The following is a 21801-nucleotide window of genomic DNA, read 5'->3' on the forward strand; positions in this document are numbered from 1 at the left end:
AAGAGGCAATTCACAAGGTAGGGCATACTATGGTTTAATAATCGCCAGCCTTTATCCAATGAATATAAATCAGCCTTCGTATTTAACTGAATTGCTTTCAGTTATCACTAAGAACACAGTGAATCTCAAATTAAAAGCTTAATTAGAAGTTTTAATTAGATGTTTTCAAGTAACAAAGCTTTATTTATTTAACAATTTTAAACCAGTTACATTGTCAAGGACTGCTATACGATCTATTTCCTTTTATCTCTTAAAAACTATAATTTCGGGCTGGCCCGGTGGCGCACTGGAGAGTGCGCCACTTGGGAGCGCGGCGGCGCTCCCGCTGAGGGTTCGGATCCCATGTGGAGACTGGTTCCCGCTCACTGGCTGAGCGCGGTGCAGGCGCAGCACCGAGGGTTGCGATCCCATTACCGGTCAATAAAATAAAAAGAAAAAAGACAAAAAAATAAAAAAACAACTATAATTTATATCACGCAGATACCTAAACAGCATAAAACTTCAACCTCTTATGAGCTTCCTATTATTGATTAGTTCTGTTAATGTGTATTTATAATTCTTCTCACTTTAATATTTTATATTAATAATAGATAAGGTCAATTAAGTCAGAAAACTGTGCTATTGATAAAATGAATTTTGCAAAACAATTATGTAACTAAACTTTCTCATATGGATTTATGTCTGGTGAATGGATGGTGAATAGAAAGAACTTTATTTTATTTTATTTTATTTCTTTATTTATGTTTTTATAATTCCATAAGATTTATTCTAAAACTTAATTTTCTCTCTAATAACTCTCAAGCTATCTAATTTTTTTAAAAATTTATCAATATACAATGCAGTTGATTTTTGTGTCCCTTTACCAATTTCACTTTCCCTCCCCTCCCCTCCCCCAATCAACATATCTGTTCACTTGTCTTAACAAGTACAAGGAATTATGATTGTTGTGTCTCCTTCCCATATAGTTTGTTGGTATATTTATTTATTTATTTATTTTTAGCTCCCACAAATAAGTGAGAATATGTGGTATTTCTCTTTCTGCATCTGACTTATTTCACTTAATATAATTTTAAATAGAAAAATTAGTGTCATTCAAGGAGAGTCACCAGCAGAGATAAAGAAAAGAAGACAATGTCTCTCTCCACAAAGTCCATTTCAGAGTGACGGAAGAAGCATCTGCTCTATGACAATATTGGGGGACCTGATCACACCTCTCAGTATTGGACAGATCATCTAGGCAACAAATCAACAGAGTAACCATTATTCTTTCAGAAGGAGAGAAGAAATCTAGGGTAATCGGGGTGGGGGAGAAGGGGATGGGGAAAGAGTGGACAAGGGGCATAAAGAATAATTACGATCTGTAACAATATATATGCTAGTAATATTGATTTGATCAACAAATCTCAATGTTAAACCCCCAAAATATGTATAATCAATTTTGATTCAATAAAATAAAAGTTAGTGTCATTGAGCAAAAGGATTTTACAACTGGCAGGAATCATGACAAAACCAAGGCCAAGAGAAGTCAGGGTCTTCTCTAAGATGACAGTGGAGCAGCCAGGACTGAAGGCCACTGTGAAAAAACAGGCTCCACAGCCAGGATGACTGGTTCCACATTTTGGCTCTTCCACTTACTGGCTGTGTGTAGTTTGAGGCAAGTTTTTTTAATCTCTTTGAGCCTCAGTTCTCATATATATTAAATGGAAATATTTACCTTCTTTGCAGGGTTGTGGTGAGGTAATACGTAGAGTATTTAACACAGTATTTAATGTAGTATTAAGCACTCAATAAATGACATCTGATTAATATGATTAATAACGTAATGCTCTTTCTAGAATATCATTTATCTAGCACTTAAACAAAAAAACCTACGAAATAATATCCATTTTCAATTACATTATGGAAGAATAAATAATGATATAGAAAATCCTTTATAAACCATAGCCACAATTTTAAAAGAACTAGATGTCAAAATTGGTCGGCATATTTACAAAGTCTTACAATTGGAAGTTGCATGATATTTAAAATCACAAATCCTCATTCTTCCTTTAATATATGCAGATACTTCAAATAGTTCGTGGAAAGATTCATATTATCTTTTAATTCTATTTTTACATGAACATTTTGAACTATCCTCATACCCCCATAATAGCCTTGAATATTTTATCTGCAAATAAATATTTGTTGAAAGTAAGAATCCCCAACATAAAAATAAGAAAATTCATGTCAAAAAGTTAAAATAATTTTTTCTAATATCATTCAGTTACTTTATTCCTTCAATAAATATTTACCCCACGTCTAGAATGCACTGGCCCTGTGCTAAGAGCTGGGGTATACAAAACTGAATCAAACACTGTCCCGCCCTTGTGGAGCTCATAATTCATTGGAGGAGGCAGAAGTAAAACCACAATTACAATATATCTAGTAACTACACGGGACCACAAAAGAAGAACATTTAAATTAGGTTTGGGGGATTAAAGAAAGCAACCTTGAGTTGAATTTTAAATTAGGAGTAGCAGAAAGGGAGAGAGAGGAAGCAGACATTTAATTCCAAGTTGAGGGACCAGTGAGCATGAAGGCCCTAAAGAGGTATGGTATAGCTCAGCAAAGGCTATCAACCCAAAATCCAGATGCCCACTGTCATCTCTTTCATTTAGATCAGTCTCTCATCAATGAACGTTTTCTAATTCCACCAAGTACAATGCCTATCTATGCTACTTCAAGCACTTCTATGCTTAAATATTTTACACCCCTCTGATATATTTAGGAAAGAATGGTTCTACATTTTAGTTTTCTCAGATATTAACTTTGACTTTGCAATAATTGCAAATCAGTGACTATTTTTGCCCTTCAAAAAGAATACCTAACATGAAAGGTAGAGGGGAAAAAAAAAAAAGCTTACCAATCATGTTATCTAAGGAAAGGTCTGGTAGTTTATTCTGTAGTACTCCTACAGGAATTCCACAGAAAGACACTGGTGAATATAAAGGTGACACACCAGAACTACTGCAAAGACAATAATTAAATGGTTTTACATATTTAAAACCTGTATTACATATTACGAATGCAAATTATTAATTCCAGATCATGGTATTCTATCTCTTTTTATATTGTTTATTAATCTTACCCATATGTGAAATAGCTCTAGCAAGTTTACATAATTCTCTAATAATCTAAAGCCTCCTTAATTATCACCTTAAAAATATTTTATAGAAAAATGGCCCTGTTATTTTTACATGATTCTTGTAATTTAAAAAAAAAAAAGAGGAACAGAAAACAAAAATCAGAAACATAATCCTATCAATTCATTTACCTGTTCCGTGAATTTCGATTACATAGAACAGACTTGAGTTCCCATATCATGACTCTGCCATCACTCACTACGAGAGCAGCTGCATTCTCATTGACAGGACAGCACACCATATTGAAGGGACGGACAGTTTTTGTCACCCTGATTGCATCACACTGGCTTCGTAAATCATAGGTAAGCTCCTGAACAGGATCTGGATCTTAACATAGAATTGTTTTCTTTTAAATATCAGAAAGTAACCATATCAGTATCACTACTATTTATTTCAATTTAAATAAAACCCCAACTAAAAAGGATTTTTATTCCTTCACTAATGTGAAGTTTGTCAAGAAATGTCTCACTTTTTAAAATTGTAGTACTACTTTCTTCAGAATGTAAAGATAATTCACTTAACAACTACACACGCCAAATTTGATCTCCAAAGTAGTAACTATGATCAAGATATCTTGTTTTTCAATATTTTCAAAGAAAATGCTTTGAAGGATCAACAGTGATATATGATTAAATAATAAATAGTGCACTATACACCATCATAATTTGTAGTAGTGTATAAGCCTGTAAATAACTGTACTTTACAAAAGATGTAAAAACTGCTTTCACCTTTACATACTACATCATTTCACAAAAACATTACTTCTGTTCTCCCAGATAAAAGTGACCTTACAACTGAGTGCTCTGGAGGCTTATTAACCTGTACCACTTTAGAATGGAAATTCCTAAACCAGAGGAGTTGTCAAGTGACTGTAATAAGAAAGGCACACAAGGTTGGACTTGTACTGAAGAAAAATTCACAAAAGATAACATCACTTGGCTCATGGGTACAATTAAGAAGAAATTAAAAATATTACCTGCTTTGTTGACTATAAAAGGCGCACTATTCTAACATGAAGACACTAATCTTGGGCTTGTATTATTTTATGTCTCATATTGTAACCATATTCTAACAACACTTTCTCAAGGTAATGTCTATCATTAAATCTATGCCTTGGCTAACACTTGCCACATGAAGTCTTATAAAATAATTTTGAAGATAAAATAATTATTGTGAAATATAAACTCACCTGGTTCCTCATTTGAAGTGGTGAAAATGCTATTGTAAGATCTTCGAACTCGTAAGGTTATACAACCATTTTCATGTAGACAAAATAAACCATCACGCTGAAAGCAGGGTATTACCTTTAAATAGATGATGTACTTATTTTAAAAAATATAATAGACTAACAAAGTATATACTATGAAACAAACTCATAGAGAATATGAGCAAGAAAAAAGAAAAACAAACAAAAATACACAAATAAAGCCCAAGCATTAAAACTAAATGAACATTTTAAAAATTCATTTATAATCCCCCCAAAATTGTCTTTATCCATGTAGCTGAAATAGTTCAGTAAATATCTCAGGATCAGTGTGAAGAATTGCTAGGGTATATGAAAAGTGCAGAAAAATAAGGACTATAAAATAATGTTAATCTTCCAGTAAATAAAAAATAGAAAGTGAAACTAAGGACTTTTGCAAGATTATGATCTTTCTCTATACAACATTTATAGTAACTTTTGGAAGTATAATTTATAAATTGTAAATACCTGCAGAAATGGAACTCCTGTTCTTTCTATTGCAATCACACCCACTGTTTGATTCACCTCAAGGTCAAGGATTAAAATCTCTCGAGGATAGAGTAACAACATGTGATTTCTTTTTGAAGGCAGATAAGCCAACTGAAGGCAATCATTGAGAGTTATGAATTCAGCACTGAAAAAAATAAACATTTACTTTAGGCATGGAGAAAGGAGTCAAAGACTTTATTCATATCAGAAAGAGCTACTAAAGAATTTAATTTTGTACTTTCCACATAAAAATTACCAATGACAATGTACAACTATTTTCTGAAATCACCAACATGGATTAGCATCCAAAATTTAGACCTCTACTATGTGTCAAAATCCAAATTATGATAACATTGTATAGGTTGGGTAGAAACATCAGTGTTTCTAAATTTTTGAAATATTTAAAGTGGCAGACTATTATGTTTATGGTATGAGATGATAAGTGACAACACTATACTGGCATTCATAAGATAGTTTTATTTTACTTTTTCCTTTGCAATTAGAACTACTAGACAGACTGCTAAAATCAAGACTCGGGATTAAAACATAAACATTTAGGGTAATTAGGGCCATTGGACCAGGAGTTATTGCACTATCTGTATGGCCTTGGGTAAATCACTTCCTCTATTCTGGCCTTCATTTACCTTTAAACTATCTTAAACCTTTTCTGAAACAAAGTAGCATATTTTATTCACTCATATCACAGCATTTTTTCTGTATGAATAAAGCAGATGAAACTATGAGGATTATAAACGATGGTTAAAGAATCTCAAAATCATTTTGGTAATCTGTGATTGTTGCAGATATTTAAACACACGCTTTTTATATTAAATATATTTCAATAGAAATAGACATAATTATGTACTATTTTCTTTTTATATAATAATTTTATTGAAAGATTTTGAAATTAATGTAAAGTTAGTTTAGAGGACTAGAAAGAGAGAGGGATTTTTATTGCATTAAAATCCTGACTCTCCCATTTCCTAGTTGGGTGAGCTTGAGAAACATTTAAAGAATATGGAACTGTTTTTTCACCTGTAAAATGAGAACAGTACTACTGCTCAGGATTGTAGATTACATGAATTGATACATGTGAAAGCATCCAGAGCAGTTCTACTTGCAGGGATAAATAATACATTTTTCCAATACTCAAGATGAACATATGATTCATATGAAAGAAAACATAATAGATATAAATAATAACTTATCAAACTATTCAGGCTACCAAATAATTGTTTGTTATGCCAGAGAATCGATGAAAAATAGAAAGTCTTCTTAAGATACTTAAGGAGCAATCTTAAATCATTTTGGCACAGGGTGAGGGATAAATTAGTGAGCTTAACCAGCCTATGGTTTAACACACAAGTATAAAAATGATATTTACATACAAATTCAGAATGTATTTGTATAGCAATTTATATTTTTATCATATATCTTTCAGGTAATTACCCACAAAGTCTATACAGAATAACTTTAGCATATTAAAAATAAAGGCTATCTTAAAATGAATGCCAAAAATCTGCTAAAGCAGTAATTTGAAAAAAACAGAAATCTATTTCTAACGCATAAAACTCATTACTTAAAATTTTATTCATTTGCAATTTCCTAAACAAATAGTAACAACATTTTTTAAATGAATGCTTACTGACAACCACTACATTAAGTACTTTATGTTATTGTATCTACTAATCTGTACCCACCCTATGATAACTTTAAAACCCTATTTTAGAGATTGTTGAGAGTGAAATTTGAGCAAGATTAAAGAATTTTCTCAGAATCACTTAACTATGGATTTCTCCAGAATCTTGGCTCTTAACCAAGATGAGAAACACCTTCACCTGTATAAGAAAAGCCACATTTTGCTGGCTAATGAGATTGCATAGCACTTAAGCTAGGAAAATATATTTAGAATAAAAATCCAGCTTGAGTCCCCAAATTTTTAATATGTTTCAATAATCCCAACTTTAGAATCATGTCGTATTTTCATAAGTAAAAATCAGAAGTCAAAAATTTTAATATGTAAAAATCAGTAGGGGAGTTTAGCACAACTAATGGAAACAAAGGAACTATGTCAAATGCTGAATCTCCTCCTAGGGGAGAAGAAAAAAAGAATATTTTTTTTTCTAATGAACTCAAAATTAGAAATGAGAAAAAGTGAGATGAAGAAGAAAATCAATTTTAGCACACCTCCAAGAACAATGCTTTCATATCTGATAAACAGATGAATGTTGTTTTTAGTTTTAGACTTGTAACTTACCTAGGTTTCTCTTGAGTGATTAAAATTTTTACTTTATTAAGAGCCTTCTTGGCACCCATGGCTGCAGCCAGCTTGTTATGAGCTGGGCTAGAGTGAGGGCTGGATATGTAAACTTTTTTCCCAGGGCCTGAGGGAGGCTTGGATGGAGAGAAGTCTGAGATGAATACAATACCCTCGCTGGTGAGTACTATATTGAGAGAACCAAAACTGCAATTAAAGTTTAATCAAGTTTAGCATAGAGTTTTATTCCACTATAATTTTGAGAACAAGATAATGATAATTTTAATAATACAGAACTGGCAATGTTCTGCAGTCATAACATAATGAGAATGTTCTCCAAGTTGAAGAGAAACAGGTGGTCCATTACAATTCATCACAGGCTTCCAAGCTCAGCATTCTAATTTATGTTTTATATTAAAAAGATACCAGAAGGTTATTGGTAGAAACAACAAATGTTTGTTCTTCCAAATAAATGCAGTGCATGGTCTTTCATTAAAAGCCTTTCCTCATTATATCCCATAACTTCAAAATCCAAACGCTTTTCAGAATATAAGATTCTGAAGGAAGGGAAAAAATGCCATAGTAAGAGGCTCTGTAAATCACAAACAGCTAAGTTCAAATGTCTGATTTGATGATACTGAATTTTTTATGATTATCATGAGCTACTCAGTCTAAATATATTTCCTTTTTCCATCAGACTGAACCTTAGGATGAGTAAAGAGTCTTCTTTTCCCTTTATATTTAGAAAAAAAGTAGAATGCCAACAGTGGCAATGGGTACGTGAAATAAAAATATGCAAAGTGGGAGCACCACATTTAGCAATACAAATTTTGCCCTTCTATGATTGAAAAAATAATCTCCCTCAACACTGGGGCTAACTTAATACTGGGATATATGAGTAGAAATACCTTATCTACCCTGGGTCCTGGAAGTTGGTGAGGCTGCTTTACACACAGGGAACAAGAAAGCATTCAAGAGTTATGACAACTCTAGTATGTTCAGTATGAGTAAATCAAAGATCAGCTGACACTCCGAAATATACAGTGCTTTCACCCATCAAATTACAGAGATGTAAAGAGTTGATGCAATCAACTTAGCCTAAAGCCTTGTCTCCTTTTCAGGTTCCAGAACTCATCATTCAAAGTCCCACTTGTTTCCTCTCTTTTGTGACACCTTCTCTCTCTGACTCTGCTGCTGAGCCACCCCTCCTTGGTGTTCCCACAGACCGCATTTACATGAGCAATCTCTCTCTGACTCTGCTGCTGAGCCACCCCTCCTTGGTGTTCCCACAGACCGCATTTACATGAGCAAACTGGTGATTGAGTGAGTGTATATATGTACACATTCATACACAAAAATTTAAATACCTAAAAGCCTAAACACACTGTACTGTAGTTATTTACATAGCAGTGTTTCCCATTTTAGCTTCTACTTGTCTGCCTTTCTCTTCCTTCAACACACACAGACACACACACCCCTCAGTAAATGGTGATGGATAAAAGTTAGAATCTTTAGTCATTTGAATCCAGGGAAAACATTCTTTACCACAGCTAATTCCCTTATCTCCTTCAAGTTTCTGATCATTATCAAAATGAAGCCTATTTTGAACACTCTATCTAATACAACTTGTCCATCCTCATCCCCCATTCCCCTCCATCCCCTTTATTACTTTCTCTAGACAGCTTATCACCTCTTAATATACTAGAATTTACTAACTCTTTATGTTCATGGTTTATGATCTGACTCCCTCTCATTCATTGAGAATGCAAATGCTATGCAGGCAAGAACCCTTGTCTTGGTTCCCAAAGCAGTAGTAATAGCTGAAGAAATATCTGTTGGATGACTGAATAAAGAATATTTTCTGGGCTGACTGGTTAGCTCAGTTGGTTAGAGCACTACCTTGTAACACCAAGGTCAAGGGTTCACATCCCTATACCAGCCAGTCGCCAAAAAGAAGAATATTTTCTAAGTAATTTAGCCACAAAAATACCTGTCTAAAGCAGATCTCATTTTTAGTTCAGTAAAACAACAAAAGAACATTGGAAAAACCAACTCTGCAAGAAAAAATTCTCTTGGGCTTATTCTATTCTTTACATGCCTCTGTTTATGGCACTCAAAACGAATGGTACAAGTTAGGACAGTTTTTTAAAAAGCAAGAACTTAATCTGGCCACAGATTAAATGAAACTCTTGATTTAAGTACTTTAAATGTTTCCAGAAAAATGAATTTATTACATCGGAATTAGAATATAACAGTAACTCTATCCCTGGTCAATACTACTCACTAATTGAACATAACAAAGGTGTGGCATGCTTATTTAAATTTCTAACTTCAAAATGATTGCGAATGATATGGGGTTATAATTTAGTGTGTGTATTAGGAGCTGCAGATATATGGACTAGATATGCTTCTCTAATTTGCACAGTCATGCCAACATTATAGATGAATAATGTGTGTGTGTATAGTTTGTGTACATAGCATTAACTATATTATTTAATTCATTTCCACAAGCAACCATTACTCACAAGTTAAATGTGAGGGGTCAAAAGGGTCAAAAGAAAAAGAAAGAATGTTGTCTGCATAGCTCTTCTTCCACAGTTTGGTGCCAGTATCTGCATTCCACAGCACAATGTAATTTGGTGGGTGGATAGCAAGCAGTAAATCTCGGGAAGCATCTTGATTCCACAACCACTGGATATCTGGGAAAGACCATAGAAATAAAGGCAAAATTCAGAAATCATCCACTTCGAAACTCTTAGCTCTCTTTTTTTTTGTCTTTGATATTTAGTTTTTTAAACATAACCCTTAAAATCTTAACCATCCCCCTTCCCAAATGGCACATATGTCTGTTTCAAGATTGCAGAGGAAAAAATAATTTTATATAAAAATAACTTGTCTGGTTAAAATCTCAAGATCAAAAAATTCCAATTATCTTAAATATTACTTCAAACAAAATAAAAGGTAATTTGCACTAATCATTACTTAAAACAATATGTGTGACTCTCCTAGCCATAATCAAGATATCAGACTCCCCTAATGTTTTTGTGGAATTACTTAATGGGACTTTGCAGTTTTTCATGATTTTTAGCATAACAAACAGTATAAAGATCTAGTTCAGTACCTAGCACATAGTAAGTAATCAATAAATATTTGTTAAATAGTCATTTAAAAAATTCATTGTCAAGAGAGTGACTCAAAGACTTGAGTCTAAAGAAACTGTATTGGTTTTAGTAAGATAAACAAAGAAATGAGCAAACAAATGATTTATATGTAAATGAGAATAAAATTTTGTTCATCTCTATTAATGTAAAGTAAGCACTGATGGCTAACTCACAATAGCAGCCCAGCCAAATTTACTTACATTACAGCTTTGATTACAAGATTGTAGCAGCTTAATTTTTCTCATCATGCTTGACTGAGGCTGATATAAAGATTTGAGGAAATATGCTCAGAAGTGTATTGACAAGAAAAAGAAAGTTAGATTCAGAACAGTAGAACAGGCTAAACACTATCAAGAATTAACTGGGAAGTGATGAAATTAAATGATTGAAAAAAAAAAATACACCCAGAGTAAGTGGATCAAGATCAGCACTTAGCACAGTATACTTTCCTCACCCTGAATAGGTTTGGCATGCTCTTGGATCTCACACTGAGCTACTCCTGCTGCCACATCCCAAACGATGATCTTTCCACTGACATCAGCAGAAGCTAAGCGCAAGCAATATGGTGAGCCAATGTTATGGTGATAGTTTTCCCTGGCCCATTTAACCTAGTATCAAGAAGAAAGCAAATCAAGTAAATACTGCACTGGACAAAACTAAACATAATTTTCATAAAACATCAACCAGAACTCATACTATACTTATATTACAAAAATACTTGGCAAGAATAAATAGGAAGCTGATTTTCATTTGTAAATTAGACATTTTTATTATTTCTAATATTTTTTAAAAGTTGTAGTTAAAATATTTTTGAAAACATCACAGTGCTCTAGCCTTTCAAATATGAAAAATGATGCATACCCTTAATATTTTAGGAAATTCAGGTAAAAATTACAGAATACTTTGGAAATTAGTTTTCCTAAAATCTAATTATGACACAACCTCTAAAATTATAAATTGCTAAGTAGAATATTTTTCTGTATTCTATTCTCCTAATTAAAAGGAAACAAGACACACAACCTTGAAGAGGGAAAAACAGGAAAAAAAACAAAGCACACAAAAAACACCAGCTGCCTCTTTTTCATAAAAATGTTTTTTCTCTAAGAAAAAATTATGCTTCATACTTCTAGCAACATTATTAAGAATAGTTTTTAAATTAATGTTTTATTTTAATTTATCAATATACAATGTGTTGATTTTTGTCTAAGAATAGAATTTTTAAAATAAAAAACAAGAATTCCAGGACAAATCTGATTCAGTTCTTGAACAATGACTACTGATAAGAGCAAGAGAGAAATTACATGGTCCTTACCATGAACTAAGCCCTCCCCTGATGACTTCCCTGGTGACTAACACACCTCACTTCTATCTCAGCATCTTGCTTGTTTTCTTAAGCATTTACTATACAATTTGTAATTATTTTATTTATTTATTTTTTTTACTTATCATCAACCCATGAACTGTCAGCTCCATAGGGCAGATCATGCAGGCCTTGTTCACATTTCTATTCCCAGATGTTAGTACAGTGCCCAAAGCTGGTGTTCAATGTGTTTAATAAATGAACTTAAATACCACAAAATCTTCAAATACATACAAATATATAAATATATGTATACATACACATGTGTGTAAATATACATAAACACGCTCACACATAATGCTATGGTAGGAAAGTAAGCTAACCAATTGCAATAGTATTCATGAAAAAGATAGAAACAAAGTTTTCTGAACATCAGTGTTAATAAGCCTTAGGGTTTTCTTGTTATACATCTTTTACTCAGGCAAAAATTTTTAAATGAAATAAATGTATGTGTGTCTAAATGAGGGCACTTCAAAAAGTTCATGGAAAAATAGAATTAAAAGATAATACAAATTTTTTCATAAACTTTTTGAAGTACCCTCAAATGTATATTATGCACGCATATGAGTATGTATGTTTGAATGTGTTTGTGTGTTCATGTACATATATATATTGTGTGTATATATTTGATGCTCCTTATTTGCAGATTCCCATTGTGAATTTGCCTACTCACTATTGATATTGTAACTTCAAAATCAATACTTGCAGCCCTCTTGCAGCATTTGCGGACAAGTGCAGAGTGGCAAAAAATTTGAGTTGCCCAACACACATATGTGTTCCCAGGTGGGGTCAAACAAGGTGTTCTTGCTTCAGTTTTCATAATGCAAATAAATGTCCATTTTGTGTTCTATTTACTACCATTTCTTTTGCATTTCTGTAATTTCTGATAGTGATTTCACTGTTTAAAATGTCCCCCAAGCACAGTGCTGTCTACTGTTCCTAAGTGCAAGAAGTTGTGATGTGCCTTCCAGAAAAAATGTGAGGTAAGCTTTGCTTAGGCATGTGCTGTTGGCCATAGTTCAATACAAAACAATAACATATATTAAAAATGATGTCTTTAGACAGAAATACACATAAAACCAGGTTATGTACTGATCAGTTGCTGAAAACATTGTGACAAGGCTCACAGGAACCTAACCCCTAGGAGCAAACAATATTTCAGTATTCACTAATACTAAATTATTAGTATTCACTAACAATTTTCAGCATTCACTATTCAGTGTCTGCAGCAACTTAACTGAATATAACTACCATGAATAACAAGACTTGATTTATGTATGTATGTTTATATATACATATGTGTATGTGTGCAGTGTTGAAATCCATTTATGTAAACTTCAAGCACTGTACATATATTTTTTAAAAAATCACCTAGATACATCATAATCAAACAGCTGAAAACCAAGAATAAGGAGAAAATCTTGAAAGAACTCAAAGGAAAAAATATACGCCGCACACAGAGAAACAATAATTTCTCATCAGAAATTACATAAGGTGGAAAATAATGGAATAATATATTTAAAGTACTACTAGAAAAAAAAGTTGTCAACCCAGAATTCTATATGCTTTAAAAATATCTTTCAGAAACAAAGGTAAAATACTTTCTCAGACAAATAAAAGCTAAGAGAATCAACCAATATTAGATATGCACTTCAAGAACTTAACAGTAAATTCTTCAGGCAAAGAGAACATACCAGACTGAAACTTGGATCTACACAAAGAAATAAAGTACCAGAAATGCCAAGAAAAAAGGACAGAAAAGGTAAATATAAGAATAATTTTCTAAAAAAAAAACCCTACAGCCAACATCAGACTTAATGGTGAAGGACTAAATGCTTTTCCCCTAAGCTCAGGAGCAAGACAAAACCATCCTCTCACCACTCCTACTCATTATAGTGGAGGTCCTAGATAATGCAATATGGCAAGAAAAAGAAATAGAAGGCATACAGATTACCAATGAAAAAAATTAAACTGTACTCATTTGCAGATGACGTAATTGTCTATGTAAAAAAATCCACCCCAAAATTACAAGATCTAAAAAGTGAGTTTAGCAAGATCATAGGATGAAGGCTGATATACAAAAATCAATTGTATTTTTTCACTACCTTAAACCACAAATAAAAATTAAATCACAATGGTTTACAGACCTATACGTAAGAGTTAAAAATTGTAAAATTCTTAGAAGAAAACAAAGGTGTAAATCTTCTCGATGTTGAAGAAAGCAATATTTTCTTGGATATGACACCAAAAGCACATTCAACAAAAGAAAAAAATTGGACTACATCAGAATTAAAAACTTTTGTTCTTCAGAGGACACGATCAAGAAAGTAAAATGACAACCCACAGAATGAGAGAAAATATTTGCAAGTCACATATTTGATAAGGGACTTTTATCTAGAATACATAAAGAAATCTTATAACCTAATAATAAAAAGACAAAAATACAGTTTTAAAGTGGGCGAAGGATCTGAATACATATTTCTCCAAAGAAGAAATACAAATGGTCAATAAACACACGAAAAAAAGCTTAACATCATTAGCCATCAGGAAAATGCAAACCAAACCCACAATGAGAACCACTTCACAACCACAAGGATGGTTATAATTAAAAGGAGAGAGAATAACAAGTGTTGGTAAGGATTTGGAGAAATTAGAAACTTCATACACTAATAATGGGAATGTAAAACTTGGAAAACAGTCTGGCAGTTACCCAAAAAGTTAAACATAGAATTACCATGAGTCAATAAATCTAGTCTTAGATATACATTCAAGAGAAGTAAAAACACAGATTCAAAAAGAAAAAGAACAAAGGTTCACACAAAAACTCATATATAAATGTTCGTAGTAGTATTATTCACAAGAGCCAAGTAGGAAATACCCAAATGTCCATCAATAAAATGAATGTGATATATCCTTTTTATTCAGCAATAAAAAGGAACAGAGTACTGATACATACTACAACATGGATGAACTCTGAAAACATGATGCAAAGCAAAAGCCTGGCACAAAAGGCCACACAGTATATGAATATGACTCCATTTATAAGAAATGTCCAGAAAAGGCAAATCTACAAAGAAAGATTAGTAGTTGCTGAGGGATGAGGGGGATGGGGGAAATATGGTGACTGTTAATGGTACAGGGTTTCCTTTTGGGGTGATGGCTACACAACTGTGAATATAATAAAAAGAATGTAATTGTACACTTTAAATGAGTGAATTATATGGTATGAATATTTCAATAAAGCTATTATTTAAAAAAGAAAAAGACCCCCAAATCGCTACCACCAATCCTGGCCTCTCTCCTAAACTTCAGATCACTGTAACATAATATAGACATCTCAGGCTTTGTATGTTGAAAATTTAAACTCATTGACTTCACACACACTCATAATCGGCAACACTGTCATTCAGTTACTCAAACAGAACACTTAACAGTCACATTCTAGGAAGGGTCTTCAAAAAGTTCATGGAAATATTCCTATTGTCTTTTAATTCCATTTTTGTACAACCTTTTTGAAGAACTCACCCTCTGACTCTCCTTTATATTGATCACTATATAGGGTATCAGGTTTATCTCTCACACAGCTCCTAAACATAATTTCTCCATGTCTCAGCCTTATTTTAGGTACTAAGAATTTCCTGCCAAAATTACTACAGAAGTCTCCTAAATGATCTCACTGCCTCCAATCTTGCCTTTCTCCAACAGATTCTCCAGTGCTGCCAGAATGAATTTTTCTAAAATGCAAATGTGGTTGTATCAATCTCCTGCTTGAAAACCCAAACTGCTTTGTAACCTTATAAAACTTTGAGGATTGAGAGCTGATTTCTCTGGCTGCCTCCTCTACCATCACTCCTACAAGTGTACCCGTCTTTTAGCCATGATTATGGCACACTACTTACCTCTGTGTACATACCTCCTTTTCCCTGCAATGCTCCTCCCCCAATTGTTCACCTGGCTAACAACTGTTCAGTAGTCCCTAAATTGGAAAGATTTCTGTGATCCTTCTCTGATCTCCATGACTAGTTATATGTAGCTCCTTTGTCTTCCCACAGTATGTTAAGCAAGTCCGTCTTATCACATTGTGAGTCTTCCTCACAAGACAATGAATTGCACGAGAGCTTTCACCTCTCTATCCTTAGCATATGCTAAGTGCTCACAACGAATAAATGAGTAAATAGTCTGGTAAATGGTATAGAATCGATGTTCCAAACAAACTTTAAAATAACCTAAGAACTAGCATTTAATAATTCATCCTGATTGACATTAAGTCATATATATAGAAATACAAGGTTACCTCAAATGGATTATTATGTTTAAAAACTATTCAACATGTGACTTAATGAGAACCTAGTGCCATATTAAACTTCAGACTAGACAACATGTTATAAGGTCAAAGTGGGATCTGACTTACCTTGACAACATCAGCTTTATGTTTTTCTAAAACTTGAAGAGTTTGGGCAGTATTGGAATCAATCACTACCACCAGTGAATGACATCCATAAGCAATTAAACCTTGCCAGCCCCTAACAAAACAACAATATTAAAATTTAAGTACAAAACAAAGCAAGACTTCTCTCCTGCCAATCCTAAATACATGATAAATCTAACTCACATGAACCACCATTAATAAAATTATTATTTAAACTCACAGGCCAGTATTTTATGTCATCCCAATTAAGTAAAAGGTCTAGCTATGCTTACAAACGCCTGTTGAAATTCATTTTTCATTCGGACGAAAAAAAAGGTTCTAAGAGATATGCATTACAGCCTTCGAAGCAACTCTGCCCTCTGACTGTCTTTGTGGGCAAACACCTTGTCTTATTCAACTTCGAATCTTTAGTATCCACAATGTGCTTGGGATAAATATCTGTGACTAGTCCCAGTCCTTCCAACCAGATAAAAAGACAAACCCTGGGCAGGAGGTTTTAGTCCTCTTGACAACATTCCCAGCGCCACAGCTACAGAATTTCGCTTTACATTTGTCTAATTGTTAGTTTTCAGAACTGCACTGTTATTTCACAGTGAAAAGATAAAGAGTAATAGAGATGAACTGTGGTAGATAGGAACATCCTACACAGGAGGGGCCAGAAAAGATAAAGTTGAGGATAGGTGCGAGCACAGAGTCTGGCACATTGTTGGATGAAAAACAGGGCCGAGAGAAGGAAAGAAAACACAGGGCGGGGAAGAGAAAGTGGACAGGGAGGGTGGAGGGAGGAAAGCCTGGAGGTTGGAGGCGCGGTAAAGAGAAGAGAAAGGGAAGGAGGTGCGCAGAAAGGAGCAGAGAAACAAGCATGGGAAAGAGAGGGCAGATGTATTTGCACGGGGGAATTCCCCACGGGGCATTTATTACTTCTATAGCAGCAAAAATCCATCCTCTAAAAGGAAATCTCAGTGTGATGGCGGCAGCCTGTCTTAGCGAGGCCAAACTAACCCAGGAGTGAAACCTCTCGTTCTTTCCCCTTCCCCTCACAAACTCGGGGCCGATCTGACAGCCGGGAAGCCCGACGCCCTCACCAGTCCACCGCCGCCTTGTTGTGGGCGCTGAGGGCCCCGGTGAGGGTGCGCGCGGACACCTTGAAGTTCACCGTGAAGGGCAGCATCGCAGAGGCCGGCCCCAGCCCTCCGCGCCCACCGGCAACTAGGAAGCGGAGGACGCTGCGTTTCCGTTCCAAACAGAGTCCGTGTGGCGCAGTGGGCGCCGCTGTCAGGTTCCGCCGGAACCAAGGTTCCACAGACCCCCGGGTTCCACCTCCCCCAGGTTCCGTGGCCTTCAGGTTCCACGGCTTCTGAGTTCCGCAGGCCCCGGGGACCCGCCACTCGGCGCCAGACGGTGCTATGCTTGGAAGAAGAGGTGCTGCCTCCGGTCGTGTCTGTTTTCTTCAGCTTGGGACTGCGTAGGCCTCTATGCTCTGCCGGAAATCGTGAAAAGCAAAGATGTCAAGTCCTGGCTACACTTTCTGCCTTTGATCAGTGGCAGGCTCTGCTGTGGGCGTCGGGGACGCACCGATGGACAGGACACAATGTCTACGCCCTCATGGAGTTGACGGAGAATAATGAATGAATGAGATTAACCGGATGAAATGGACACAGTGAATGAAATCAATGGCCGGAATGTAAACAATTCCCACATATAGAGAACACTTCATAGCTGGTCTTAGAAATAGTGTCTTCACACTTGCGGGAATAGTGGCACAATGCCTGAGGCCAAGGGACCCTGTGTCTGCTTGTTGAGGTAACTTTGATTCTGCAGTTTCTCCTCTGCCATTCTCCTGAGTCAGATCCAATCCTTCCTTCGTTTGTGCTCAGCAGTTGGTTTATACCCTTTACTATAGCATGTGGTGCAGTGATTTGCCAACAGTGGTGTTTGCAGATGTGTTTCTCCTGCAACATTGTTAGCTCCTTGATCAACAAACGGGATAAAATTGCGCGTGTTTTTATTCGCCTTAACCCTCTCCTAAGATGGCTTTCTCATAGATTGCCTCCAATATCCTCTCAGTTGTTGAAGCCCATCTTGCAACTAGTCACTGTGGCTGCTTCCCTTCACTGTGGATACCCCACTGAAGCTTGATCCCATGGTAACTGTTGAGGGTGGGAAATCCTATTCTGGTAATTGAAAGGTGGGGCCTTGAAGAGGTGATTAAATCGTAAGACCATGCAGTAGTGAATGGATTAAAAATGGTGGTCATAGGTGTGGTTCTGAAGGATTTAAGAGTAGAGCACGTGAGAGGTTAATCTCTCTCTGCTCCACCCTTTCCTGCCATGTGAGACCCATGGGTCACTGTCGCCACCACCGAGACTCTCATCAGATGTGTTCCCTGGACTTTGGACTTGCTAGCCTCTGAAACTGGACCATGCAGTAGTGAATGGATTAAAAATGGTGGTCATAGGTGTGGTTCTGAAGGATTTAAGAGAAGAGCACGTGAGAGGTTAATCTCTCTCTGCTCCACCCTTTCCTGCCACGTGAGACCCGTGGGTCACTGTCACCACCACCGAGACTCTCATCAGATGTGTTCCCTGGACTTTGGACTTGCTAGCCCCTGAAACTGTAAGCAATAAATTTCATTTTCTTTATAAATCACCCAGTATCAGGTATTTTGTTATAAGCAACAGAAACAAACTAATACCCCACCCTTCCCCTTACTGTCTTACTTTTCCTTGCTCCACACACTTCTCTACTGATGCTTTCAGGGCCACCAAAGATTCTCATAACCACAAATCTAAATTTATCACTCCCTTATTAAAAATCTTTGATGCCTCCAGTGACAGAGATTGCTAATTGGTTTCCAAAATCCATTCTCTCCTTCATTCATTGGAACAGAACTGCAATTTATATCTGGGCACATTGTCATGCCACTAAATGAGTACATTTCCCCTTTCTCCCTTACAACTAGACCAGGCCGTGAGACTAAATTCTGGCCAATGAGATGTAAATGGAAGTGTTGTGTAGTGACCTCTAAGAAGTTATTTTTCTGTGCTGTTCTTCTGTGCCATTTCAGTATTGATATTCTACATGATTGTTATCTGCAGATATGTCTTTCTCCTAGACATCCATTTTTAGGGGACCATAATGTAGGAGAATAAATATACTCTCGTAGACGTAGAACTCCTCCCAGAAGTTCTATGGAATCAAATCTTAGTCTTCTTTCCTCCCCAAATGCCTAACACCCTTCCTGACATACAGTTGGTGTTCAATAAATGATTTATGGTGCAAGAGTTCCAAATGCCCATAAAATCAAACAGGCATGAGGTGACAATCAATGCAGTAGCTTACAGATGGAGGCAGGCAGCAGGTAAGTGGTCTTTCCATCTCTCCGGTAAGAAAAAGCCTCCTGAAGGAAGAGAGATTCATTAGTTTAAATTTGTAAGCTACCTTGAAGATATAAATGTTGAATATTCAGGGCAAGGACCAGCTGGCATTGGGACAGCTATCTGTCTCCCATGGTACAAGAGTGTGTAATTAAGTATGTTAATGGATATTTATGGCATTCCCTGAAGCATCTCTCTTGGCCAGAGTGGAAGACAGAATATTGAACACAGTGGACAACTGATCTCTTTAATAGGACAGAAACTATGCTCCTCTTTTATGCCTGAAAAACTATTTCACCCCATGCCTGATGACATAAACTCCAAAGTCTGGTAATGTGGGCTCTGGTCATCCTGCTACTGCTAAATTATTTGCATCCCTAAACTAGGACAACTTTTCCTCTCCTTCTTTTAAAGTTGATGGAGATAAGAGTGTGTGAATTTCTGATTCCTACTCTGATTGAATGGTGGGAGCAGAAGAAAGGGATGATGACAAAAATAATATATAATGGAATAAATCACTTACTTCATTACTAAACCATCCAAGATCACATCAGAGAGAGCACGAGTAAACAGGTTTGAGCATGGATGGAGATGTTGAGGGTGAAGATGGTGACGTCAATTGCTTTCTACTGAACACTCACAAAGTGCCAGTTGCTATGATAAATTGTTTACCCAGATCATCTCATTCGATCTACCCAAAGCCACAGAGACTGTATTATCACAAGTATTCTGTAGATAACAAAATTAAAGCTTACAGAGTTTCCCAAGGTTATACAGCTAGTGTTGGAACTCTGGTGATCCTGAAAGCATCCATAGGGGAGAGTGTGGGGCAAGGATAGGTAAGACACTGGAGTCTAATTCTGAAACTCAACGCTTTTAACTGCTAACAGCACCACATTGCCTCCATGTCACGATCTACTCCATGGCTCAGTTTAAATGAACTCCAGCTGCCTGCAAAGCATGAGATTAAGAACTCCCCCCAGCTTTATTGAAATACAATTCACATAGCATACAATTCAGTGGTTTTTGGCATATTTACAGTCTTGCAATCATCACCATAATCAATTTTAGGATGTTTCATCACTTGTAAAAGAAACTGTACCCATTAGCAGTCACTCACCTTTTCCTCTGCTCCCAGTCCCTCAGCTATAGGCAACCACCCATCTACTTTCTGTTTCTATAGATTTGCCTGTTATAGACATTTAATATAAATGGAATCATACATCTGGCTTTTTGTGCCTGGATTCTTCCACTTAGCATAATGTTTTCAAGATCTGTCCATATTGTATTATATTTCAGTACTTTATTCCTTTCCATTGCTGAATAGTATTTCACAATATGGATATACCATCCTTTATTTATCTATTCACCAGTTGATGGACATTTGGGTTGTTTCCACTTCCTGGCTATTACAAATAGTGCTGAACATTCCTGTATATATTTTTGTGTGAACATGTATTTTCATTTTGCTTGGGTATATACCTAGGATTGGGTATATACCTAGAATTGCTGGCTCATATGGGAACTCTATGTTTAACTTTTTGAGGAATTGCCAGACTGTTCTCCAGAGAGGCTGCACTGTATTACATTTTATCAGCAGCATATGAGGGTTTCAATTTTTCCAAATCCTGACCAACACTTGTTATTCTCTTTTTAATAATAATTTATGGGGGTGTGAAGTAGTTCTCATTGTCGTTTTGATTTGCATTTCTCTGATGGTTAATGATGTTGAGCATCTTTTCATGTGCTTATTGGCCATTTCTGTCTTCTTTGTAGAAATATCCATTCAGATCCTTTGATCATTTTTAAATTGGGTTATCTGTCTTTTCACTATTGAGTTATAAGAGTTCTTTATATATTCTAGATACAAGTTTCTTATCAGATATACGATTTGCAAAAAATCTTTCTCTCATTCTGTAGGTGGCAGACTTTGAGCCACTCAGCTGAGCAAACACTCCCAATGAGATAAAGGTCTTATTTCCAAAACTAAGAAAGTTAGCATTGGCCTGGTTGTGGCCTGATTGTGGAAAGCAAAGGGAACAGGATTCTGGCAATGAGACATTCTGTGTAAGAACAGGGTGCACCCCCAGGAAGAAGGAAATGAATCAGAGGGAAAATTTGTGGATTATTTTTTCTTTTTTTATAGTTTACTATTTGTGGAGCTCTTACTTGTATTTTTTGTTTTAATTTACTTGAAATGGCAGGATTATGAGCAACTTCAGGCACATGATTGGTAGCCCTGCTCAATTCCTGCACATGTAAAAATTCATGTGCATTTCATACTTGCCCAAATATCTTCTAGT

General features: G+C 35.6%; 1 protein-coding gene across 1 annotated transcript in view; it reads right to left on the reverse strand.

Moving 5' to 3' along the window:
- WDR11 (WD repeat domain 11) overlaps positions 1-17303 on the reverse strand; it is a 63260-nt gene extending 45957 nt beyond the window's left edge. The window contains exons 1-9 of the mRNA XM_008590060.1: positions 17207-17303; positions 16104-16215; positions 10787-10940; positions 9697-9870; positions 7172-7358; positions 4894-5059; positions 4372-4486; positions 3314-3509; positions 2903-3006 (exon numbers count right to left, since the gene is read on the reverse strand). Of these exons, the coding sequence (XP_008588282.1) occupies positions 2903-3006; positions 3314-3509; positions 4372-4486; positions 4894-5059; positions 7172-7358; positions 9697-9870; positions 10787-10940; positions 16104-16215; positions 17207-17292 (1294 nt within the window). The 5' untranslated portion in view covers positions 17293-17303. The remainder of the gene's footprint in view (positions 1-2902; positions 3007-3313; positions 3510-4371; positions 4487-4893; positions 5060-7171; positions 7359-9696; positions 9871-10786; positions 10941-16103; positions 16216-17206) is intronic.
- Positions 17304-21801: the final 4498 nt, after the last annotated feature.

Source organism: Galeopterus variegatus, unplaced genomic scaffold (genome assembly GCF_000696425.1).
Source record: "Galeopterus variegatus unplaced genomic scaffold, G_variegatus-3.0.2 Scaffold5828, whole genome shotgun sequence".
NCBI classification, from domain to species: domain Eukaryota; kingdom Metazoa; phylum Chordata; class Mammalia; order Dermoptera; family Cynocephalidae; genus Galeopterus; species Galeopterus variegatus.